General features: G+C 39.4%; 1 protein-coding gene across 1 annotated transcript; it reads left to right on the top strand.

Moving 5' to 3' along the window:
• The first annotated feature begins 48 nt into the window (after positions 1–48).
• Positions 49–27192, top strand: polr3b (polymerase (RNA) III (DNA directed) polypeptide B). Its single transcript, XM_026927504.3, has 28 exons — positions 49–262; positions 549–581; positions 694–750; positions 847–911; positions 993–1068; positions 1733–1833; positions 2522–2613; positions 2716–2833; positions 2933–3041; positions 4577–4699; positions 8143–8259; positions 8449–8583; positions 10082–10243; positions 11620–11820; positions 12340–12502; positions 12726–12879; positions 13526–13600; positions 13784–13882; positions 14437–14564; positions 15633–15842; positions 17012–17170; positions 17391–17508; positions 18725–18867; positions 23426–23529; positions 24493–24659; positions 24885–24998; positions 26377–26550; positions 26651–27192. The coding sequence occupies exons 1-28, from the start codon at positions 191–193 to the stop codon at positions 26778–26780; spliced, it is 3399 nt and encodes a 1132-aa protein (XP_026783305.1). The 5' UTR covers positions 49–190; the 3' UTR covers positions 26781–27192.

The following is a 27192-nucleotide window of genomic DNA, read 5'->3' as shown; positions in this document are numbered from 1 at the left end:
ACTTTTTTCACCCGGTTCATTTTTTTCGTTGCACCGCATTATTATTAGCGTCGTTTTAGCCGGTACCTTTTTGCGGCTGCAATAGCACTCTTCACGTGTGTACTTAGCTTCCGGTTGAAGTGTTGTTAGTAGGTGATGGAGTTTGTAGTATGATTTGGTAGCGTAGCTTGTGGCAGCTGTAGTAAGAAGCATGGAGTTGCTGAAGGAGGACTTTGGGGACATGTCTCCCCAACAGCTCGCTGCTCCAGTAGACACAGTGGAGGTAAGCGAGCATCAAACCCAGCACGAGCTCCACTGCAGCATGCTTAAACATGTTAGCCAGGTGGCTAACATGAGGTGCATCCCAAATGGCTCCCCACTCCCTGTATACATGCACTCTGTAGGGTGTAAAGTAATAGAGTTAATACCCTATGAAGTCTACTGTGTGTCTGGAAACGTGGTGTTTAACTGTCGGCCAGTTTCAATGAATTAAAAACACCTACAATACTAGTGAATAATATGAATTTGTATGTGTTTAAGGATAATAATTTATATTGTGTTTATTTAAGGAAAAATGGAAGTTGCTTCCAGCCTTTTTGAAGGTAAGCATCCTGTCCAGTTACTAATATTAAAGAAAAATAAAGGTCTTGAAGTAATAATGCCAGTATTAGCAGTCCCTTCTTAGAGACTGTTTCATTTTCACTTCATTTTCAGATTAAAGGCTTGGTAAAGCAGCACATTGACTCCTTTAACTACTTTATCAATGTGGAGGTAAGTGTGTTTACGTGTGTATTATTTATATAAGGAAGTTAGTTTAAGTGTTTTTAATGTGCAGAGCTCTCACATCATCTGCGGTCATATTTTCAGATAAAAAAGATCATGAAAGCAAATGAGAAGATTACAAGTGATGCAGATCCCATGTGGTATCTAAAGTAAGGCTGCTGTTTCTATTTTGCAAGTTTTTTCATGTTTAAAAAGTTTCCCTGAATTGCACTGCTACGTTTTCTCCATAGGTACCTCAATATCTATGTCGGGATGCCTGATGTGGAAGAGAGCTTTAATGTCACCAGACCAGTGTCTCCACATGAGGTGATGAATTCAGTGATCATCTACCCTGCTAGTCTATTCATAATCTAGAGAAACACTTGAGCAGCGTATAAGATGTTCAGGATAAAGTTCAGCTCAGTGCAAAAGTTTGCATCCACTTTAAATTGAAATGGGCGGAAGGAAAAAGTGCCTCTGTTCTGTAATTTATCTACAAAGAAAATAAACATCCAAAATGCTAAAAATGAGATATGGGTGTTTCACAGATTTCTCTCAGTCCAAAACTGAGGGGAAAAAATAGTTTGTCCAGATTTTTTTCCCAAATCCCTTCTGGTTTCTAGACCTGATTTTAAAGAAGAATGACTTAAGATTGTCCAGGAAGTCTGGCAGAGTTAGAACAAAGGTGTGAGGACATTGCCAAGTGAATTGCAAATATTTGACTTGATTTTTTTTTTTTTTTTCCTTCTTTTTGCTCACACAATAACTTTTTTTTTTTTTTTTTTTTTAAACATTGTTTTAATATAATTTTATAACATTTCTTGAAACTAAACATCTTGTCATCTTGAGTTTGCAAATTTGCGCTCAACTTTATTGATGAATTCTTGAAACAATGTGTAATAACTTGTATGTGTATGTATTGTATGTGAAACTAGGGCTGGGCAAAAGGAGTGATGATTAAGTCTTATTTCTCTTTGTCTTTACCATCCAGTGTCGACTGAGAGACATGACGTACTCCGCCCCCATTACAGTGGACATCGAGTACACCAGAGGCAGTCAGAGGATCATCCGGAATGCTTTACCCATTGGAAGGTACTCAAATCTATTCAGCCATCACATCATGTCCAAACTGAAGGCCGGATTTCAAACTAATTATAGGACTTTCTGATAATACATCCACTCTGATTAATTAAGGAATAAAACACGCTAGGCTCTGAAGTCGATTATTTTCCAACAATAGCACACCCTTAAGTGTTTTATTCCTCTTATACCACAGCAATTCACCAAGAAAAATGACATATTATACATTTTATCCATTTATAGTTGCATTTACAGTTACTGTAGCCACTATAAACAGTCGTTCCATCACCAGCCTTAATTTTTTTAAATCTTTTTTTAAATTAATGACAAAAAACTGCAACTTGTCATGAAACCGCAGAGAAACCGCAAAGCCCTCTCTGTCGGAAAATTTACGATAAAGTTACTGCTTTACATTCGATAGTAAGAAAGCGCTGACACTGGAGAATCCTTCCAAAAATGTGAAACAACCATCTCACAAACAGGTTCACCATATCATCAATGGTTTAAAACGACAAACAAATAGTTACTATAGAAACGATAACTTATTAGACTTGGGTGCATTAATGTAACCTGTGATGTGCCTTACAGCTGGATCTACTGTCCGAGCCATTCTGTTATACAAAAGAATTAATCAACAGCTTCTGACCAGTCAGAATCGAGACTTCATAATCATTAAAAAGTGACTGCTTTTTCCTTTCAGGATGCCAATTATGTTGCGCAGTTCCAACTGTGTGCTGACAGGCAAGACACCCATGGAGTTCTCCAAACTGAACGAGTGTCCCTTAGATCCAGGTAGATCCTCTGATACAGCCTGAATGAAATCAGTATGTAATTAGAGGAGCTGTGTTTTATTCCTCTGAGTAGCTCTTTAATAGTTTCTATCTCTGTGTGCAGGTGGCTACTTTATTGTGAAAGGTCAGGAGAAAGTCATTCTCATCCAGGAGCAGTTGTCCAAGAACCGCATCATTGTGGAGCAAGACCGCAAGGGCGCGGTAGGAGCCTCGGTGACCAGGTGCTGCGATCATGTGACCGCCGTTCAGTGTGTGAAGAACACTTTTTTGTTATTTCTTCCTGATTTTTAAATTTTACTGTCTCTTTTTCTGGACTTTAGTTCCACCCACGAGAAGAAGAGTAGAACCAACATGATCGTGAAGCAGGGACGCTTTTACTTGAAACACAACACACTCTCTGAGGACGCTCCCATCGGCATCATCTTCAAGGTGAGAGGGCTGAAGGTGAAGAATTCAGAAATAAATAGGAGCATGTAGTGTATTACTGACAGTAAGCAGTCTGTAATGATGGGTGTTGATTAGTGACAGTACAGTATAGTATGAAACAGAGCTGGGGACTGTTATGTTGGTATGTGGTTTCAGCCAGTAACCAGCAGATGGTGCAATATAACAAAAAAGAAATCCAGTAGTACTAGGAGATGAAAAAGTGAAGTATGCAATTGAATTACCTTATTTGACAGTGACAGTGCACTTTTATTAGATGTAAATAAAGGATAAATAGAGAAGTATAGAAATTTCAAAATGTATTTGGGAAATGTACATCATATCAAAACCAAGACACTTAGGATTCTGCATCTGTTTTTCTTTACACTTTCCTTAATTTTCAGCACTAACACAGCATTCAAACCCTAGAAATCTGATACTGTTAATAATATTTTTTAAGAAGCTGAACCCAATTTTTTTTAAAAAAAAAAACAATGGCAAGAATCTTGTAGCTTGTGGGTTTTTTTTTTTTTTTTGGTCATGGTTTATTGTAACATTATATGGGTATACAGTATATGAATGCTAAATTGTTGCAAACTCTAAATAAGGGTCAGTCATTCTAGGCAGCTGTTATTGTCATGAACCATATTCTTTAAAATGAAGGCATGTGGTTATAAGGGCAGCACACAGAAGAAGGGCAATGGTTGAAACATTGTACCTCTGCTGCCCCAAGCCCACACACCATGGTGTTTGTAATTAAAAAAGAATGCAAAATGAGCAACTATTTAAGTAGTAACATATTAATTTTTCTCTGCTAACGATTTACCATTTAAAAATTGCAGTAAATTATTTAATTTTTCAGGACCAATAGCCTAAAAAAGACAGGAAAATGAGCATTTCTGCCATGTCAGATTTAAGGACAGTAGGGGAGGGCATAATAATATTACCAGCTTTGCAGTCAGGAACTGCTTGCTGGCAGTGGCAGTTGCGAAAAATCAGATGGATGGTGGATTTTTAAGTGATTCTGCAGTAATGCACAGGAAACTTTAAAAAAAAAAAATCAGTTCATTTTAAACAGGATGTTTAAAAATGTTGGAATCAGGTTACCAGGTCTCATTCTTGTATTTAATCAGAACCTACGTGGCTCCCCCAGTGCTCTACAGAAATCACTTTGCTTCAGACTCCCTCCAAATACACAGATACGACTGCGGCATTGCACTGGCTAAATTAGCTGTTGAGCATATTTGCTCTGCACTTGTGCATCCCGAATAAATTCCTTCAGGCTTTTTCTTGCTCCTCGGAGGCTTTCGCAAACGATGCAGCCCTATACGCAGTGTGTGTAAGCCCAGTCCTGTTCCCACAGTTGTCTATTAGCATAAGTAAATGTCAGAGAGGCCTAAAATTCACTCCTCACCTCTGAAACACCTCTCTTGTGTCAACTACAGATGCTTGCCTGTGACGTGCACATTATCTCAGTGTATTTAAGATACAGGGATTGTTTGTATATATTTATTCACTGCTGATTTCCTGTGTGTTTACAGGCCATGGGTGTGGAGAGCGATCAGGAGATCGTGCAGATGATTGGTACGGAGGAACATGTCATGGCTGCTTTTGCCCCCAGTTTGGAAGAGTGCCAGAAGGCTCAGATTTTCACCCAGACACAGGTACACCACAGCTACTCTTACTGTAACACCTATGACACATTAAAGGAAATTGTTCACAAGGATGTCATAATTTCACCCAAATTCTCTAAAGGTTTAGTTCTGAGAGGTGAAGGAATTGAACCACAATATCTTCTGCTGTTTGCTTTACTGAATTAAGTCACTGTTCTGAAATATAGCAAGTAGTACCAGAACGGAGAGACACATTCTTCTGATGTGCCACCAGACAAATAGTGTTAAATAAATTTATTATATCAAGTTAAAGTTGCTGAAGTCACACCAGATGCTCCACTTAAGCGACATGTCTACATGGCATGAGTGACTTTCCATCCAGTCCACACTGCTTCCATTCCATACACACTACATCTGCATTAGAATACTTTTTTCTTGTGAAATTTAGGGCACCATCACTATTATACTGTTTTTCGAAACCAAATAATTTGCTTTGATTTGGTTTTACGTTGCACAAATTATTACACAAACCAAAAAGTTCTTAAAAATGAAGATTTGTTCTTTGGTTCAGAAATCCAGAACACACTGTGTTTCTGCAGCACTACAGCAATGCCCCTGTGTGTCAGTTTTGTAGTTGCACAAAACATACACCTTCAACATATAGCGCATTCAGTTCACTTTGGATTGATTCAGAAACGAATCACATTTTCACTGCAGCCGAGCCACGCTAGAGTTCACTTTCAAGCAGACTTGGGCCACCTTGTTCTGAAGGTCTTGAATCGGTTGTTTTAGTCCCCAACAACCATCTTGTGTTCTGACCTGACCAAACGAACCGCACTGTGGGGGTCACCTCATCATGGTTTGAATAAAAGTTTCATGAATAAATGCACCCCTAATGTACAGCTGTGCCAATATGAACTGGACATCGCTGTTCACTTAACCGTGAGACAGCGGGATATTGTGTGAATTAGCAGCATATATGTGTGTGTTCTGGTTTTCATGTTGCAGTAATGTCCATTAGTGCCATACAAACACTTTGCTCTACAGCTATACACCACACAGTCAGAATATTGTGTTGTCTGGTTTTCTGTGGCGTTTACTTTTACACTACACAGATGTGTTGCTTACGTGTCACATCTGGTGTGAATTCTGGGTTCCACCTGCCACCGTATATCCTGTTACCTGAATAATGGTAGCATTCAGTGCATATTAGCTCAGTTCTTGTGCAGAATTTAGCTTTTTTTTTTTCCCTTAACACCTTGACTAATTGAATAACTGAACAATGTACTTGTACAAAGTGGCCAACATGCACCATATTTAATATTAGTTATCATTAATTAATTCAGTTAGTTTGATTGCGCTATTTAACAATATTAAATCTGTCTGTTTCTCACAGTTTATATAACAGAGTAAGCTTGTAACTTTGTCTTTTTAAAAGCCTCACTGATCTAGTGTGAAACAACACTAAATGAGTCTGATGTATGTTATTGAGTACTGAGGCCCAATTTGCTAAGCACAGACGTCTGTTTTTCCTTTTTTTTTTTTTTTTTTTTTTTAGTGGTACAAAGCCCCAACAATAGGTTGGTAAGAAGCATATCTGCATCCTAGCAACCTGCGTCTGAGCATGCCCACGCGCCTGTTTGTGCACCGGTACCATTGTGTGTGTCACATCAGGACTCTAATGAGCCTTACGTCCATGCTACAATTGACCCAGGCAGACTTCAGATAAGACATATTAGAGCAAAATCATTAAAGGCTTCTAATAGGAGGGGAGGGAACGTGTTCGAGCACTGTTTGACCACTAGAGGCAACATCTGTCATCAAGCGATGGGTGCAGAGCCTGTCATATGTGTACTGTAGAAATTTAAAGGCAAGGTCTTTTGTTCTTAAATGTACAGAATTAAGTTGTTAAATGTACATGATTAAGCAACCTATTTTAATTAAAAATTAAATACTTTGGGCCATGCTGTCATAGGAAAATAATCAAAAACAGGAAGGTGTGATGCGGTCAACTTGTAGTTTTATTTTTCTACCTAAAACTGCATGTCCCAAAAACAATTTGTCAATGTTTGCAATTTCCTTTTATTTAAAGAAAGACATACCATACTTTTTTTTTTTTTTTTACATCTATTTATGGTTACATTTAATGTTGTGGACATTACATGCACAAAATGCAGCTTGTCATGTTGCCTAGCAACCACAAAGCCCCTGACACTGGAGACTCCTTACAAAAAAATTCTAAATTAAAGGTCTCCTCATAGAAAACGTAACCATATCAACAATTACACATTTTTAAATCTGTGTATGTGGAGCATCTGCCAAGCCCCTGTGCAATTTATTCTATATGTAATATAAACCAATCAGAACCAAGCATTCAGTGTCTTTATGGTATTGTGATTTTGGTGCAATACTAGAAAAATTGATGTTTTCAGTGAATCAGGAAGTTGTGTTTACATGAGCTGAAATGTAGGTCTTTGTAAAATCTGCATTTTGTAAAGCTAATTATGATTAAATATTTTCAACAGTTAAACAGTTTTGCTTTGTAATGAACTAAAATTAAGAGCTACACAAAAGCTTGTTGCAAACTCACTTGTGCAGATGGAGGGAATTTTCAGGTTGCTCAGCAGTTTTAGCTTCATGATTTTTCAGCCACACTAACCCTCTTAAAGAATGAAATTCTCATTTTTAGAATAGAATAGAGTTCTTTTATTATCATTGCACAGCAATATAATGATATTTAAGGCACAGTATGGTGCTAGAAGTATAAAAAGCATTTAAATATAAGTATAAAATTACCAAAGTAAAAAGGCATGTCATTATTGCACTTTTTTTAAATTTACATTATTTTCAGAACATTTTTTACAAACTGAACATCTACAGCATATACACAAGGAACATCAGTGCTTTGATAGAAACTGTAGAAATTTTTAAAGAAATGGTCTAAAAAATAGTTAATGATTTATGTTCGTTAAACGACATGCTTTGCAGCAAACATATATCTTTTGAGTAAAGACATGCTGCTTTGAGTTTGTGTGGTGTGCTCAGGCTCCCAAACAAAATTATTGTACCACAGAGGCAGCAGAGACACACTGAAAAAGTTGCAGAACTCTATAGTCCATGCCTCATTCATCATCACCATTGCTGTTATTCTGCGTCCCCTAGCAGTTTGGAGTGTTCTGCAGCCTTGTAACATTTTTTCCCCGTTTAATTCTTTCATTGTTTGAAGTATGTCTTTTGCTTTATTACAATATTTATTCATTTAAGTTACACAGCCATGTGGCTATGATGGTCAGAGTGGGTGGTCTAGAAGAAAATCCCACTCTGTGACCTTTAACCTTTGTGGTCGAATAAGCAGTGACGCGCTCAGGTGTGTGCATCAGATGAGGGACACATCTTTAGCGAGTTAGTGGACCTTGAGCTATCCTGCTCATTCACTGATTTGAAACCACTGCCAGACTTATGAAGCTGCTGTGACGGTTTGGTTTTTATCTCAGGCTCTGAAGTACATTGGAAACAAAGTACGGCGTCAGCGCATGTGGGGTGGACCAAAGAAAACCAAGATGGAGGAAGCCAGAGAGCTGCTCGCTTCCACCATTCTCACCCACGTACCTGTGAGTCTCTGTCTTTACGTCTTAGGCTTTTTTACTTAAGTTCAATGCGCTGCATTGTGTGACTTTTTTTCCCTCAATCTTTCTTCTTTTTTCTTACTTTTCATTGATCATGATCTTGTTGCATGACCATTTGTTCATACAGTATAATGTCACTTTATTTAGTAGCGTGGCCTATTCTGTGTTTCCTAGGTGAAGGAGTTTAACTTCAGAGCGAAATGCATCTACCTGGCTGTAATGGTGCGCAGGGTGATTCTCGCTCAAGGCAACAACAAAGTGGACGATCGCGATTACTATGGAAACAAGCGTCTCGAGCTGGCTGGGCAGGTAGGGGTGATGGTTATAATGCACAAATGCACACAAATCACCTCTGAAGCAGACTGAGTGAGGGGAGATGAGATGACTAGAGATTCCAGAGTCCACAGATAGCTTGTGTACGATGTCTGTTAGGTTTGATAGTCCTATAAGCAGCCCCTCCTCCCTGTTCGGTGCTTATTCACACCATCTCTAATTTAATTAAGAATGACTGACAGCCTTTTAATGCTTCTTGCTTCAACCGAGACCGTGGTCGTGCCACATTTTGGTGGCTGAGTTTGAGATAAGTATGTACTGTCAGCACTAATGCTTTTAACTGTCCCTTGTTTGAGAGGTGCTCTACCCAGTGTGCTGTCTTTACCATCTTACTTATCTTCTTAATAGGGCCTTTTTATAGATCACAATGTTTTCCGGATCTTTCAGATTTCCAGCCTTTGACTCTGGCTTCTCTTTCTCTCTTTTACACACATCGCCGCTCCTGTGTGAAACTGAACTCAGACCTACATGCCTGGCTTCCTCCCAATCCTTCATCTTCCTCTTTGTGTCTGCCCTCCTTGTCTTTTATTAATACCTTCATTATTTGCCCTGCTGCTTTGTTTGTCTCCTCTGTGTTTTGCCCACCCCGTTTCCCAGCTCGCCTGCTTTTGTTGACGGCGAGATATGCAGCAGAGCAGAGGCAGCACCCAAATCCCAGCCCAGCCGAGCTCAGGCCTTTCTGGCTTTTATTATTATTTAGCACAGCCATGACAAAAGAATGGCTGCCTTGACGGGAGCGATTGAGCTAATCCACAAGCCCAGCTCTGATAATGTAATTACCGCAGTCTTAAGTCCTTTAATTTCCCCCAACCAACCCTCTCTAGGGGTGAACTGTGTGTGTGTGTGTGTGTGTGTGAGACTAGTGAGCAAAGCAAGCCCTTTCAGCAGAGCTTACACACACTCCCAACACTGTCAATCTCCTCACTCCTCAATTATGATTCATTGACATTCAACTAATTGGCCCTGCTGTGCTGCAGAAGCTTAATTTCTTTATTAATTTCAGTGCGGCCTGCTTGTTTTGATGTATGCTAATATGGCTGAATGGAGGCAAGCTGCTATTGGAGAGTCTCAGTGAGGATGAGAGCGCCGCGGGCGAAAGGCCAGGTCAGCCTTATCTGAACACGAGCACACCTGGTTATTACATGCTGCGGCACCCAGAGGGGTGATGACACAGAATGAGATATTGTAGGAGCCAGATGGAGTTAATAAAGTTGGTTGTTTTTGGAAGTGGCACTCGGGAATCAGAACAACAAAGCGCCTTGAGGTAGAGGAGTGTTGATGGGAGTTAATGAAAAGAAGGAGGTTTGAATGCTCAAAGCACACTGAATTGTTTGATGCATTAATCAACAGATTACAGCTTAGTGCAGCATTGTTGTGCTTTACAATCTGTTTTAGTCATTGACTTGTCAGTTTTGAACTTCTAGAGTTCTGTAACTTGCTGAAATCATGTATGTGCTGATGGTTCTTTCCTCAGCTTCTGTCTCTGCTGTTTGAGGATCTCTTTAAGAAGTTTAACTCTGAGCTGAAGAAGATCGCTGACCAGATCATACCCAAGCAGAGAGCGGCCCAGTTCGACGTGGTGAAACACATGCGGCAGGACCAGATCACAAACGGCATGGTTAACGCCATCTCTACTGTGAGTCTCTGCTGATTTCCAGTTTCCCTCTGTTTATGTCGGACAGTTTGGGATGGTATGGTCATAAAAAGTCATAAAACAATAGCTGGTTCTCAAATGACTTTCTGTATGTGTGGCGGCCTAAGAAAACCCTTCACAGGGTGAACTTTTGGCATAGTTATCTTTTGCATGTATCTTAAGCACAAGTAACATTATCGTTGCAGTCTTTATAGCCACAAATTGAAAAGGAGGAAAATTACATTTAAAGATTTCTTCCAACTGTAACAAAGGAGCCTTGTAGACATTTTGACAGCCGTTATCTGATTGCAATCTGAACTGATTATGCTTATGTACATTTGCTATGGCTATGGCACATCGCTATCCAAACACTCGATCAAAGCATGGCATGACAAGTGTGAGGAAATCGCACTTAGCTAGCAAGGTTTTGGAGATCTTTAAGCAGACAGACTGTTTTTACCAGCACATATGTTAAACTTATCTCCTTACTCAACATGTTTTTTACAGGAAGATGGCCTAGGCAAGATCAGAACCTAAGATTTCCATGTCATTTTAGTGAAAAATATTTTATGTTTTAAAAACTGAGGTGTCCAAGTATACTATAGGCAGGAAAACCAGTTTTAGCCAAATACAGATTTTTAGTCTTGTTTTAGTTTTGGGATATTTGCCAGAATTCAGCGTTATGGGACAGCTTTTCCCAGGCTGCCACCTGTATACTCTTTTACTTTATGCTGTTACAATACACTAAGTACTCATATACATATTTAGTGCCTGATTATTGCAGGGTAGTAACATCTCCAGTCAAACACTGAGAAATTTTGCACTATAAGAAAATACAGTACTTGATTTGAACACACCAGAACAGCATCCACAGGAGCAACCATCAATTTGAAAACCCCTGTTGTCAAAATATTTGTATCCAGATTGCGATTGTGGTAGAACAGTGGTTTTATTCGCTACTTAGCAGGCTCTGATGGCTCCACCCTTTCTGCTACATAGAGCAGGTTGCAATTGTGGAGTGCAATAAGTGGAATTTTGGAGTTATTATTTTAGTTCATTTTCATCTTTGAGAGACAACTGAAACTGTTACAGTGAGTACAGGGAAAAATAACTGCATCATCATATCAATAAATTGTTTATATGAAAAGAGTAGTAACATTGCTGTCTGATTTTATGACGTCCACATTAATATGGTCAAACACACTGTATTGATGGATATTTTCTACTTACATGATAATAGCCTTTATCTCTTGATGCCTTGATATTGTTAATTGTTTAAGCTCATGAAGCTATTTTTAGTTGGAAGTTTGCAAGTCCTGACCACAGTTGGTTCTGTGTATTGGATTTCATGCCTCTGTCTCTTTCTGTGTCATCCTCAGGGGAACTGGTCTCTGAAGAGGTTTAAGATGGACAGGCAGGGGGTGACGCAGGTGCTGTCGCGTCTCTCATACATTTCAGCCCTGGGTATGATGACACGCATTTCCTCTCAGTTTGAGAAGACCAGGAAGGTGAGCGGGCCGCGCTCCCTGCAGCCCTCACAGTGGGGAATGCTCTGCCCCTCAGACACTCCTGAAGGAGAGGTCAGTGCAACATGTCTTCATAAAAGTGAAGAGAAACTCGCTTTCTGTTTTTGCGCAATTCTGTGTAACAACCATGTCATGGTCAGAGTCACCCAGATCACATTTTTCCCATTCCTATATTTGATGTGAACATTAACTGATGCGTGGGATCTGTATTTGCTTGATTTCATGCATTGTGCTGCTGCCACACAGTTGGCTGATTGGATAATAGCATGAATGAGCAGATGAAAAATAAAGTGGTCAGTGAGTGTATATTTCCAGTCAATCCACACACACTTCCCGTTGGTTTGACTGTACTTACTGAGTAAGTAAGTATTCTGTAAGATTAATAAGTAAGTATTCTGTAAGATTAATAACTAAATAATAAGTTGGTACTTTATGAAGTTAAAGTGCTCATTTGCTCTAAAGTGTACATAAAGATTAACAGATTTGAATAGCTAGAGTCTATACTTTTCATATTTTTGTGCCTTAGATTAGTAACTAGATTTTAAATGCATATATTGGATGTTTGTGGTTCAGGCTTGTGGTCTGGTGAAGAATCTGGCTCTGATGACACACATCACCACCGACATGGAGGATGGACCCATTATTAAGCTGGCCTTTAACCTGGGTGTGGAGGACGTCAATCTGCTGTGTGGAGAGGAACTCTCCTACCCCAGTGTCTTCATCGTCTTCCTGAATGGTAACACCCACGCGTTCACATGCAGAAGCATCCTCTGGTTTTATTTATTTTTTTAAAAAATTTAAAAGTACTTTTTTACATTTGTAAAAGCTGTAAGATTTCCCTTTTACACTGAGAGTTATTTCTTATAAGGTATAAGCATAGCATTCTTTATCTACACTAATGAACATGTCAGCTGAGGCACCCCACAAAGAGCAATTCAAGACTGTGTGTGGTTCTGCAGGTAACATCTTGGGAGTGATTCGAGACCATCACAAGCTCGTCAACACATTCAGGCTGATGAGAAGAGCTGGTTTCATTAACGAGTTTGTGTCTATCTCCACCAATGTGACGGACCGCTGCGTGTATATCTCCTCTGACGGGGGACGCCTCTGCAGGTACAGAGCCTCAGTGTATGTGCTGAACATTTCAGATTGTTTAGAGTAGGGGTGTAACGCCGTGTCTCTCTCTCTATCTGTATCTGTTTAGTGCTGAATCTGTATTAAAACAGAAGTGGCCATGGCCCACACCAGAAGGATTTTTTGTTGATTATTTATCCCATTTTATTTACACTGCGATGTGCGCAGGACAAATATTTTAATCCCACTGGAGCACTTGTTTGTAGCTGCATGTGACACATTTTTCTAATGAATGTACTTGGTTCTGTTTTCCAAAATATATCTGAGCACTCACCCACGTGAAAGTAAAAACCTTTCGCTCATGTGACTTTCTACCAAAAAATAAATAAATAAAATTGTGTGTGTCAGTGTGCCTCTTATTTGTTTATGTATTTGTATCAGTCAAATCGAACAATATAGATAGTCACAACAATTCATAGAAGGTTACATCCAGTTTAGAGAGAAGGAGAAACCATTTCTGGTATTTTTGCTGTGTTACTAATCATTTGACATCCTCTGTGGCACAGCTATGGCACAGTTGTGGCTTAGTGTAATCCAAGTGTCTTGATTTATTTTCTGTGTTGAGCCTGTTTCTCAGATAATAGTGAAAGCTTCATTCAGTGCTGATTGTGTTGTGCTTTGCCAGACCCTACATCATTGTGAAGAACGGGCAGCCGGCTGTGAAGAACAAACACATCGAGGAGCTGTCTCAGGGCTACAGGTGCACTTCAGTGGGATCAATAGTTGTAACACTCATTGATTTTGAAAAGAGGCTCCTTTTTGTTCTTCTTTTTGTCTTAGCATTTTAGAAAAGCTGTGTTTGGCGAACATTTGTATATTCGGGTTGCTTTATCAACCGCATTATTTATTGTTTGAAGAAACACATCTCTTTATTTCCATGCAGGAGCTTTGAGGACTTTCTGCACGAAAGTCTGGTGGAGTATCTGGATGTGAATGAGGAGAATGACTGCAGTATTGCTCTGTATGAACACATGATCACCAAGTGAGTTTTATTAGTGTATGTGGCTTGCTTTGTAAAATAATGGTTATTTTAATAGTTTTTTTGTAGGATGGTGGATAAGTACATCAAGTGTGTTCACATGTACACAACTTGATAAATGCAAAAAATAAAATCAGATTTTGGAATCATAAAATAATTGCATGTATTTTAACAGTGGTGCTATAGTACAGAGGTGGTAGCATCAACATTTCAAGCAACTTGATAGTGTTTAAATTATTTAATTGAGCAAATAGTAGATACACGTTTCATTTTCTTAGTTTATTTATTGCTTATAAGGCCGTCCTTCCTCGGCCTGTCTCTATTTTGATCCAAAGACAACAATACATGCTTTTGTCACTATCTGGTTGTTTGTGCAGATGTAGAAAAACTAAAGAAATCAGATTAACAGTATACATGCACTGAATACATAGTTGATAACAGTCTTTATTATATCCTTTATACATGACCACTTGGATAATCTGGCAGGTGCAGAAAGCAGACAGTTGTGTTTACATGCACAATAAAAATTCCAATGTATGTTTAATGGTGTGTTTCAGGGACACTACTCATTTGGAAATTGAGCCGTTCACTCTGCTGGGGGTTTGTGCTGGTTTGATTCCTTATCCCCATCATAACCAGTCCCCCAGGAACACCTATCAATGTGCTATGGGCAAGCAGGCCATGGGTAAGAGCTGTGTGTCCAACCTCATCATTTTCACAACTAAATAACTGTGTATCTTACACACAGACTCACATGCACACACTCCGAAGCATATTCATGTTCACAGTGGCATTCACACACTTAGACACACTAAAGTAAGTGTGGGTGTTTGTGTGTACATCAAACATCTCCTGCCAGCGTGTGTGTGTGTGGGGCAGGGAAAAGGGCCGCTACACATGGACTCCCCAAGTGTCATTAGCCATTCATTGTGTCTTGCTCAGTGTGTGTAGAGGGTTAGTGTGCTCAGCTGCACCAGAGAGCGAGAGAGAATACACACCGCTCCCTGGTTACCAGAACTACTCCCGCCCCCCCAGTCTTTACAAAACCAATGAGACTGCAGCTACGTTTGGCCCGATATCCTAGCCCTTGTCTCGTGTGGGTTTTTTGCGGACGACCCCATACATGTGCAAATCTCTCTGTGTGGCCCCGGACCTATTTTCACACACTGTGTGCTTGTACCCTGATTGTGAAGTAATAGCATCTGACAAATGTCAAGGCCTCAAGGGACGGCCGCTATTCTTTCATAACTTTGCCTGGGTGGATTAAGGAGACGGTTCTCTGTCAGACTGCATCATGCTGAGACACTGCGGCTAAAGATACTGTCACTTTAAATGCACTCACATCCACCAGCCTGAAGTTAGTTAAGCATGAAGAGGTTATTTAGGGGAGGTTTTGGGGATGTAGATTTTGCCTAGTCTTGAATGAATTCTTCATTTACAATTATTCTTAGGTTAGGACTAACTGTAGCTGTTCAAAACCATCTTAATCAACATTTATCTGGTTTAGGGTAAATATTTTCAAGGTCTATGCAATTTCATTGAATTTCTTAGTGCTAGTAATTCAGAGAAATAGGATTTCAATATTCTAGGTTTTACCATTTACTATTTTACCACTTATCTATAGGGCCATATAAGGTGATAATACTGACTTGCTGCTACTACTAGATTTCCCACCAAACTTGCACAATATGAGCTCGCATTATTCTCTCTTTTGCCTGTTTGCCCATTCACTGAAGTGTTTTTTTTCCTACAGGCACTATTGGCTATAACCAGAGGAATCGTATAGACACACTGATGTACCTGTTAGCTTATCCACAGAGGCCCATGGTGAAGACCAAGACCATTGAATTGATTGACTTTGAGAAGCTACCAGCAGGTCAGAATGCCACGGTGGCCGTGATGAGCTACAGCGGTTATGATATAGAGGATGCTTTGGTACTAAATAAGGCCTCTCTGGACAGAGGTAAGACTGCAAATCAAAACATGACACTTGCATGTAGTGTATCTTTAAAGCTTTACCCTAAAAACTAATTATGAACCATTTGTGTACCTTAAATAATTTTTAAAGGTACACTCTGGACATGTTTCCAGGTGAAGCATACATATTAAAGGTACAAAAGATGTACCCTTTAGGGTACCACTCAAAGGTACAGTTTAGTAGTATTTTACTGAGAGTGCATCATAGAAAAATAACTTTCACCTTCAGTGGTATACTCATGTGTCACACTGTCTCATTCTAAGGGATTTTTTTGTTAAAATGCCTTAAACAATGTGTTACAAAATCGGTAGACAGGTTGAAAAACACCCAGTGTATTCCTTTAATCTCGTTTCTACAGAAGTTAAGATAAAGATCAGAGTTTGTCACATATGCATTCATAGCTGGTACAAAGGTGCAGTGAAATGACGTGGCAACTCCAAAGACAGACAATATAAAATGGGTATAAGGAAAGAGGGGGAGTGCAAGACAACACATGCATGAGCATGCAAATAATAAACAAGGTGAAAGGCTGAAAAGGTGTGGATATGTCTATATGTGTGGATTTGTCGATGGAGTATTGTACATATGTATGTACACTAAAGTGTCTAGTGCTAGTGCACATATGCCACATGAGACAAGTATGGGCAATGTCCTGTTTTGGGGGGGGGGGGGGGGGGGGTTTGGGGGGAGGATTCGCATGCATAAATGTAAGGAGCTAGAGGGAGTTGGTGGTTATGAGTTCAGGGTCCTGATGGCTTGAGGAAAGAAGCTCCTCCTTAGGTTGCGGAGACACTTACTAGACCACAGCCACCAGAACAGTCCTTACTTGGTGTGTGTGGGATTCTTGATGATCTTTGTCCTGCACTGCCTTGTGTAGATGTCCTGTAGGCTGGGCAGTGCTGAACTGGTGATTCGTTCAGCAGCCCTCACTACCCTCTGCAGGACTTTTGCAGTTCCTGTACCAGGTGGTGATGTTCCCAGTGAGGGTGCTCTGTATGAATTACACTACCTGTGATTACCTGTTTGTTTCCAAAGCATTTGTTAAATAAGACCCTTAAATACCAAACAGCTAAGGATTATTAGAGCATAACCTTTTCCATTATCCACCATACTCACCATGCTTATCTCAGTGCTTTACTCTTCCTTCACCTCAGGTTTTGGCAGGTGTCTTGTGTACAAGAATGCGAAGTGCACACTAAGACGTTACACCAACCAGACCTTTGACAAGGTCATGGGTCCCATGTTGGATGCAGAAACACGGAAGCCCATTTGGAGACACAGCATCCTGGACGCTGATGGCATTTGCTCCCCTGGTGAGCAGTGCAGAGATTCACTTCATTAGAGCACTGCACATAGGGAGTTAAGGAGCTGCTGTTTTCTGCTGTATAAATGAGATATATGCACTGGAATTGCTTTCCCCTCATTAAACAGTATACATATCAGTGAATTTGGAAATAGGATTTAAATAGGATTTGTATCCTGAGTGAGATTGTGGGCATGTGGATTGAAATTTGTGTGTGTGCTGTGTACCAGGGGAGCGAGTGGAGAATAAGCAGGTTCTGGTGAATAAGTCCATGCCCACAGTCACCCAAACACCACTGGAGGGCAGTACCCAGCCAAGCCAGCCACAGTACAGAGATGTGCCAATCACGTGAGTTTGTTTGCCTCACAGTCAGTATGATTAGGCATCATCACTCTTATCCTAAATTACCATTAAACTCAAAAATGGTGATCTCTTATTTCATGACTTATTCTGATTATATATAGCTCTTTTGGTCAAATTTGTTAACACAGCTTAGCAAATCACTTTTTCTGTTTAGACCAGAATATTCAGGTATAAGACTACACAAAATATGTGTAAGCCATTAGGTCCATCATGGTCAGACATGCCGATTATTAACATTACCTACATCATCAAAACTTTTTTGTTCATCATTAGTATTAGCTATGTCTTATTGTGATGAAAATCAAGACTATGATATTGAAAAAGAATTATGATGTACAGTAGGGTCCAAAAGTCTGAGACCACACTGAAAATGAGATATATATTTTTTAATTAAAACTGGGAATAAAGTTTTAGAATTTTGAAAAATTTGGAACAAATTAAGCAAATGTTCAGTATCTTGAATATCTAGTATTCAAGATCCTGCACTGTTTCTAGGTCACTATTTAAATTTAAGCAAATTTGTGATATTGACAATGTTAACACTTTTGCACAAAAAAGGTCAGGTTTTCCTTTAATCTTATACCTTCTATTGAAGCACATGTTCAGAAGACACTCCAGGGGATTTGATCTAATATGGATCATCGGGTTTTACGCAAACTTGTGGAGTCCATGCCAGCTCGAGTGCACAGTGTAATTGAAGCAAAAGAAAGACATCCCAAATACGAAGAAATTCTGAAATTTATGTAATTATTTCCAAACTTTTGCTTTTATTGTAAATATTATATAATTTTGTAATTATAACAATTGTCATTGTGTCTTGAAATCTGTGTATTTGTTCTGGGTCCTTCCACCTCCCAAGAATCTGCAGGTAGGTGGATTGGGAACTATAAATTGCCCCTAGGTGTATATGTGTATGCAAAGGTGTGCATGGGTGTCTCATATGGACTGGTGTCCCATCCAGGATATATTCCCACCTCCCATCCAGTGTTCCAGTGATAGGCTCTGGATCCACCATGATCAGGATAAAGGTGTTTACTGAAGATGAATGGGACACATAATGCATATGTATATCTATATACCTACATATAGGTGTTATGTTGATTTCTGCTTCATTCATATATTAACATGAATGAATGGAGCATTATCCTACTACTGTGTTTTAAGGACATGGAAAATGACTTTGACTTTCCTGTACACACAGGTACAAGGGCTCAACAGACTCGTACATTGAGAAGGTGATGATCTCTTCAAACGCCGAGGACGCGTTTCTGGTCAAGATCCTGCTCCGGCAGACACGTCGGCCTGAGATAGGAGACAAATTCAGCAGCAGACACGGCCAGAAAGGTACACCAGCATTCAGGACTCCCTCCAGTCATTTGCTTAGAGTAGGTCATGCTAAAAACATCTAAGACCTAGCCAAAACATCACTGGCAGGTATTCACATACAAGAGAATGTGCATGCTCTGTGTGTGTATTCACACACATGAATGTACAAGGGTCTTTTTTTTTTTTTTTTTTTTTTTTTTTTTTTTTTTCTTTTTCTTTTTTTTTTCTTTTCCTTCTTCCCTGCCTAGTCCCAACATGTATTCAGATTCAGGATCCTGTTCTCCACCTTCTTTTTTTGAGAGCTGTTTTTCAATTAATTAGCCCTTTGTCCTGTAGCAGCGTATGCAAATTTATTACAGCCGCGCTGCTCCTGGGAAAAAAGTGTTTACAGGCCTCATTGTTTCTGCGCACCTCTGCTGAGAGCCCAGGCCACGATGATGGTTTAATCAGCACGCTAACTGGCGCCATGCATAATTCACTCATTTCATTAACCGAGGTTGTCCTTGGGCACTCATCACGGCCCATGAGAGTGAGCAGAGGTCAGGGAGGGGTTAGCTGCAAACAGCCCGAGATGCTATTTACTGCTCTTTTTACCGAGCCTTTTGGTATTTAAAGGAGTGGCACAGAGCTGCTAGACTGGGCTCACACAGGACAGTTATTGTTTGAGAGGGTCACTGCAGTTCTCTTGAACGCCTTTTCTGTGGTTTTGGCTTCCAGTCGCTTGTTTGGTATAATTTAATGTGTTTTAGGAATGCATTTAAGCATAATCTCCAAAGTGCTGCTGAAAGGCTTTGAGGCTATAAACTTTGCTTGTTGGGATCCTTAAATTAATGGTTTTAAAGAATGTAATTGCATGGAAATGCAACTGAAGGAAAATCTGATCCAGTACTAGACCTTTTCTTCTTTTTAGTTTGGCCAAAGGTTTGAGAATCCATGAGCTTCTGGAAACAGATGGAAGCAGTACAGGGTTCATTTCCAGAAGTGGAAAAATATAGGATTGAGAATATATATATTTTTGGGGAAAAAATACATATTCTTCTCTCAAAGTAAGACCGAACACACTAAGAATTTTTTTAGGCATTCCCTTATTTCCCGCACTAAAATAACCTTTTATAATGTGCATTCACATTTCATTTTATGTTTTCCTTTAGCATGATACAGTTACAGTTACTAGGAAATCTTGAAACAAACTTTAAAGTCCAGATGTTTTTCATAAGGAAAGGACGTGAACCTGGATTAAACATGATTTTTGTCTTTGATGCACTAATAGTTTAATAATTTCTTAGATTTTTTTTTTCTGGCCTAGTTTTATAGTAATTGTAAACATTGTTTGCATATATGTATGTGTGTGTGTGTATATACATATACACAAATAATTTTATATGTATGCATAATTGACATGTGTACACTGATGTTGTAGTGGGTGAATTTATTTTTAATAATAATGATTATAATAATAACTTTAAAGTATATCTTTTATTAGGTAACATGATATAAGAATATGAAATAGTGGCCTAGCAGGAAAAAACAAAAAATGAATTTATCATTTTATTGCACTAATGTATCAGGGAGTTTTTGCAGGTTTGAACCTTTTTTATGGCTCAGTTAATAAGGGAACAATGAAATAAATGCAGGAAGACGGAGTTACATGTTTTAAGCAAATTATGTATTTGAAGAAAAAAAAAATTGGCAGCTTTATTGGTACCGAGAGCCAACCGAGGATATCCCACAGTGCACTGGTGCCAGCTATAGTAGACAAGTTTCTCTGGGGTTTTGTGTTTTACTATTTACTTACATCCCCCTTCACAGATCCTGCTTGCTCTGACTGGTCTCATAAGCTCTGGTCAACAGAGCAAAATTGGTTAATTATTCACCGGTGACCCAAACACACAGACATAAACACACACACACTCACTGAGCTGTGTTGGTGGGGCTCATTGTGTGAGCTGCCAGTGTGAGGCTGTATGGGGTGTGATGGAGGGCTGTGGACTCTTAATGCTGTTGTTCTTTTCTCCACTGATTTCATGCCTCTTTTATCATTCACTCACACACCAAATAAACAACAGAGAATGTGATGAGAAGTACTCTTTTTACACATTCTGCATCACTCATATATTTTTCTTCTGAATGCTTTACTTATTCTAGTCCACAGCTTCCTTAAAGAAGTGTATATATGCGTTTACTATTTGCCTTTTCAGTATGAGCCTCTGTGTTGTACTTTATACTGACAAATTGATTACTTGATCAAACTAGGGTAAACAGTTTACTGAATTATAGTATACGATAAATAAGGAATAAAACAAGCCATGCTGTTATAAGAAAATAAACGACAACATGGTGTGATCCGTTACCACCCTAATGTTGATTAATTTCCTATAGCAGCACATTCCAAAGTGTGTTATTCCTCTTGCATGACAGCAATTTCTCAACAACAGTGATCGTTCTATTCGTTGAAGCATGACAACCTTTTTAATCTGTTCGTAGTTACTTATAATGTTGTGGAACGTCCACGAAACAAGTTTATCATCACTTATGTTATAGCAGCTATAAACATTTGTTTTCTCACCTGCGTCTCTTTTCTCTCTCTTGTACAAAAATGCAGTTTGTTGTTACCAAGAAACAACAAAGTACTCTGACTGTTGCAAAGTGCTGACGCCTGAGACTCTTTCCAGAAATGCTAAATAAATCTCTTTCCAGAAAACTTCCCTGTATGAACAATTACGTTTAATCCCCTTTATATGGTGTAGCCACCATACGAGTCCCTGAGTTTTAGCTGTTACTATAGAAACAATAACATATTTGAAGAAGCGCATTCATAACCTGTGATTTGAACTACAGCCAGCACTACTGTCAGAGCCATGCTGTTATTGAAAATCAACACTTTCTAACTGAGATTTATGATTTCAACAGCACTGTGGTATGTGTATATATTTTAATCATGCATGTTATTCTTTAACTTATTATTCTAAGCTTCATTATAAATAAAATGGCAGCATGAATATACTCAGCTGCTTCACTGTGAGTAGTTCCAATTTTATGCTTATAGTAATTGCTTATATAGTTTTTAAAGTTAATGACATCAACGTGATGTGCATAGCCACTAGATCTCTTCAGCTTTGACCTCACTTTACACTCGGACGTATTCCATTCCTCTCACGGACTGATCCTGTCTTTGTGTGTGGCACGGCCAGGGGAAGTTACAGAAGTCTAATCCCTCTCTCACTGTCCGGCTGAGCACCTCTCCTCACTTCCTGCTCCTGCCCACTCTCTTTTTACAACTTGCAAATGGCCCAATAATGTGTTTGCTCTGACAGATGGAAGAGTGTGGAGCAAACATTTGCGCTCACACTCGGGGCTGTGCACCACTTCTCTGGCCCACCATGTGAATGGCTAATGCCCTGCTTTGCCTTTTCTTTAAAGCCAGCAGACCTGATCACCATCACATACATATATCCACACAGCATGTGTAACTTTTTTTGTTTTTTTTCAGCAGTCAGTTAGTAAACAATGATTTTAGTTGCGGGACAGACATGCTGTATGGAATTTTATAAAAATAAGGTTTGCGGTACTTGCATATTGCAGATGGTGTAACTCAGGGTCCTTATGTTGTTGTGTATGGGACTGCATTTGAGGGGGAAAAGAATTATGCTATTTTATTACTCATATACAGCAATATGCCAGTGCAAACAATTTTTTTTTTTTTATTAAAAAAATAGCCCATCATATCAGTTTATACTATTTAATGTTAACGCATTTAATGTTGCGGAACATCTGTGAAACAATTTAGTTATCATTTGTATTATATTATGTCATTCCCTCACCAGGCTCTCTTTTTTTCTCTCTCTCTCGAAGAAAAAAAAAATGCAGCTTGTCACGTTACTAAGAAACCACAAATCCCCCATCCTGAAGACATTCCCATGTCAAATAACTTAGTTACAGCTTTACCTCTTTACCTTACAATGTGCTGACATTGGAGACTCCTTCAAAAATGCTACATAAACATCTCCAAACAGAAAACTTCACCATATCAACAATTACCCGTTTTTTTTAATCTCCACACGTTTGTGTAGCATCTGTCATAAAATTACCTGTATATAAACACTAACATAATAGAATAAGTGCATTAATATAAACCTGTGATTTGCCTTTCAGCCTCAACTGTACCGAGCTGCGCTGTTATAAAATATTAATCAAACATCATCTTAATAATCAGATTTGAGAATAATATAATGGTATAAATGTAAATTTGTACCTAAAATACTTGTAAATTTGTCAAGTTTTATAAAGATTTTGTACTGACAAACCAAAAAGCTAGCACTGTAGGTCAAAAGGAAAATGATGAAACATGAAGAAATTCCTGAATGACACTCATTTTATATTTGCATTGGTTTAGTACTGACAAATATTACATATGAAAAAATATGTCCTATATAATAGATCAATTGAAATAATCACAAAAGTGAACCCCAGATACAGTTTCCACAATAGCAGGAGCCTTTGATCAGTGTTTAACCAAATTGCATAATTTAGATTTGAGTGTTAATGTTTTTAATGCTGTACGTTTCTCCTGCTACAGGTGTGTGTGGACTGATCGTCCCTCAGGAGGACATGCCGTTCTGCGACTCGGGGATCTGCCCAGACATCATCATGAACCCACATGGATACCCCTCCAGAATGACTGTAAGCCCCGCCCAGTGGAAATGAATCATTTTTCTTATAATTGTTAATTGAATGCCACTGGAGGTAAAGCTGATATCTATTCATTTGGTCGATGCTTGAGAGAAAATACAATTGAGCAGTTCAAATTATGAGCCTCACCCAAGAACCCGACCAAAGGCAGCTCGGGAGGACTCGGCCGTAAGATTTGAACATATAAGCCCTAAGCCTTAACTACAAAGGGACCAGTCCACGTGTTACCCATCACATAGGAGCCACATATGTTCCAAAACAAAACTCATTTTTGCAAAAAACGCACTAATGCTACTTGTAATTGCATTTCGGAATCTGTTCATGTGTTACACAGAATTACTCCTAACATATTCATAAAAGTATTGTTTGGTATTCTGTTCAGGTTACATTGTTTTTGTTGTATGCAGATACTGATTTAGCATGGACCATTCATAAACCATAAACCGACTGAAATTTTTTCAACCTCAGATATTTTTTTGCACTATAGTTTGAATTGCCATGCAGTAAAAACTTGCCTTTAGTGCATTACATTTTTAGATTTCTTTTTCCTAATTTGAGTGAAGTACAATTTTTCAAAGTAATTGAGTTTAAAAGTCATTTAACACAAGTGTGTTTTGGTTCTACACCCAATCTGAAGTGTGTGTTTGGGTGCACCCAGCAGGCTCTCAGATGGAAACTGGTGTAAGTAGAAGAAAAGGATTCACCCTTTCAGCATCAGGAGGTCAAAGGCCATTCAGGCCTTTTTTGTGCAAAGCCACTGTGGTGCAGTGGACCGCGACCGTGTCCATGATGTCACATTCTCCAGCTGCAAAAGCACTGACGTCATACACAGTTTATTTTACGTGTTTAAATTCACAGCATAACTGGAAGAGAATAATTACCGCTGTCATGCTTTAGAAATAATATATACGAGTGAGGGTATTTCCATTATTTGCATCATGTTTATTGTGCTAGGTCGGGAAGCTGATTGAGCTATTGGCTGGAAAAGCAGGCGTGCTGGACGGGCGTTTTCATTATGGCACGGCTTTTGGAGGCAGTAAAGTGAAGGATGTGTGTGAGGATCTTATTCGCTATGGATACAACTACCAGGGCAAAGATTTCGTCACATCTGGAATTACAGGGTAATAAAGTCATTTAGGTTTCAAATTGCTTTATCATCTTTTCAGAATTATCCATTCTAAGAGCCTTGGACAAATACATAATGTATTTATTATGTAGATTATTCTTGCTATGTGCTTTTCTCTAAATGTATGTGCTTTTCTATAATCAAACCTTTTGTTTGTATTTGTCCTCTTTTTTTATTTGTCCTGCTAATATGGCTAGCCCTAAACTCTGTGTTTACACAGTGAACCTCTGGAAGCCTACATCTACTTTGGTCCAGTGTACTACCAGAAACTGAAGCACATGGTGTTAGATAAGATGCACGCAAGAGCACGTGGCCCCCGAGCAGTGCTCACCAGGTATAATCATAAGTGCTTTAGGATGTTTACTAAATTCAGTTTAAGGCATTGAACCTTTTCCACTAGAGGGTATGATATAGAAATTTTTGTGATCTCCATTGCCAAGTGACACTCAATTAAATTAGTGGCCCTTCTTGCCAGAGTACCAAGAGAATTGAACAGGGGGGTTTTGCTGGAGCTATAAATAGTGCAGATCAGTATTCACAACTTATCACTCAAGTCAGTTAAAGAAAAAAAAAAAGTCTAGCTAGAGACATTACAGGAGTGGGTATCATTGCCATCTCACAGCTACAGGGGTCCTGGTTCTCTCCTATCTCAGGTTATTGTCTGCATGGAGTTTTCCATATTCTCCATGTGTTCATGTGGATTCATCTGGGTGCTTTGGTTTCCTCCTGCCACCCAAAAAATGCCAGTAGGCAGATTTGGCTACACTAAATTGCCCCTTGGTGTTAATGACTGTGATTGTGTGTGTGCATGGTGTCCTGTGATGGACCGACATCCCATTGAGGGTGTATTCAGTCCTCATACACAGTAGGGATAGACTGTGTCTGCAGGTCCACTGCCAATGTGAAAGGCCTCATCAGTGTTCTGTTAGTGGAGGAGATCCAGTTAGATGTAAAGTCTACAAATTAATTTCTTTTTTTCCCCCCCATTTTTCTCCCTAATTGGGTCACCTGCCAATTCTCACCCACCAGCCAGCTCTCCCCTGTCATAGGACAACTACCAGCCAGGCAAGGTGAAGGCTAACACATGCTCTCTCCAAGACACACAAAGTCAGCCAATCATATCTTTTTGAACTGCTAGTCATGCTAAATCACAGGACAACATAACACATTTGGAGGAAAGTGCTGTATCCCTTCATCCGCATACATGAGCTCACAGATGCTGACAATTGGCTAGTAGTGCTGAGAGAGGGGAGAGAGAGTCCACCATCCCTCCCACCCAGAGAGCACAGTCAGTTTTGCTCCTGGCTACAGATGGCTGTGGCATCATCACAATCTCTGGGTGATAGGGTGAATGCTTTTCTGTTGTGCCACTTTGGAGCTTTCTACAGATTAATTTCTTAGCATTTCCTGAAACAGGGTTCCATTGGTCAGCCAAGTGGTACCATGAAAGAATTAAAAAAGGGTTAGTGTTGATGTTTACTATTAACAGTTGTGTTGTATGAAAGGAGAACCTGTAGAGAACTCTTCTTACTTTTAGTACCATTTTAAGATGGGAAATGGGCATCGGTGTATGGATAGTTCTGGAGTCAGAGTAGTAACCAGTGGGAAAAATGCTAATTGTGAATGATTATTACGGTCTTATAGTAGTTGTCCTATAATGTCTTATAGTAGGCACAATTTATACAAGTGCATGTGTGTGCATTGTTACACAGACAGCCTACGGAAGGTCGTTCCCGGGACGGAGGTCTGCGTCTGGGGGAGATGGAGAGGGACTGTCTGATTGGCTACGGGGCCAGCATGCTGCTGCTAGAGCGCCTCATGATCTCCAGTGATGCTTTTGAAGTGGACGTGTGTGGCCAGTGTGGGCTGCTGGGATACTCTGGATGGTCAGTACTAAATCTTATTATGTTTTGTTGTGTACAGAATATCCTGATTATGGGTTTTGTTTTCAATCCTGTTGTTTTTCTGTGTGTTTGTGCGCTGCAGGTGCCACTACTGTAAGTCCTCATGCCATGTATCATCTCTGCGCATTCCCTATGCCTGCAAGCTGCTCTTCCAAGAGCTCCAGTCCATGAACATCATACCTCGCCTGAAACTGGCTCGCTACAACGAGTGAGCTAGCTCACTGACGCTGCTAATGCTCAAGGCAAGAAAACGCTGTACTGTGAAAGCTGCACTCCTGGTGCAGATTCATGTCTCAGTCTGCGTATCTGACATGCTGTTGCAGTGGTTTGTGTGCATGTCGAAGTTTTGTAAACCATCAGTGGTTACATTGAGCCTAATTAAGAGGTTTGACACATTATTTGAAAATCTCTGCATTAAAATACAGAGGTTGTAATATTACTAGGATATCACAATATTCCCGAATGTTGGCAAATTTAGTTTGCATGTGGAAAAAGTGCCTACTTTAAGTTTTTTTTCTTTCAATGAAAAAATATTCATTGATTGCCTGGTTTATTCTTGTTTGCTTTTGGAAATTGTTGTATTTTCTGTATAAATATGTAAGTAATAAATCATTCTTTAAATTA

The sequence above is a fragment of the Pangasianodon hypophthalmus genome, chromosome 6 (genome assembly GCF_027358585.1).
Source record: "Pangasianodon hypophthalmus isolate fPanHyp1 chromosome 6, fPanHyp1.pri, whole genome shotgun sequence".
Classification (NCBI taxonomy): domain Eukaryota; kingdom Metazoa; phylum Chordata; class Actinopteri; order Siluriformes; family Pangasiidae; genus Pangasianodon; species Pangasianodon hypophthalmus.
The sequence above is the reverse complement of the archived record's forward strand: the minus strand, read 5'-3'. Positions and strand labels throughout refer to the sequence as shown.

What these genes read in the sequence shown, in the direction of transcription:
- polr3b (XM_026927504.3), top strand. Translation starts at nt 191, where the DNA reads ATGGAGTTGCTGAAGGAGGACTTTGGGGACATGTCTCCCCAACAGCTC. An exon ending in TGGTTAACGCCATCTCTACT is followed by an intron (nt 10,244 to 11,619) that starts GTGAGTCTCTGC and finishes TGTCATCCTCAG; the next exon opens with GGGAACTGGTCTCTGAAGAG. An exon ending in GATACCCCTCCAGAATGACT is followed by an intron (nt 23,530 to 24,492) that starts GTAAGCCCCGCC and finishes TTATTGTGCTAG; the next exon opens with GTCGGGAAGCTGATTGAGCT.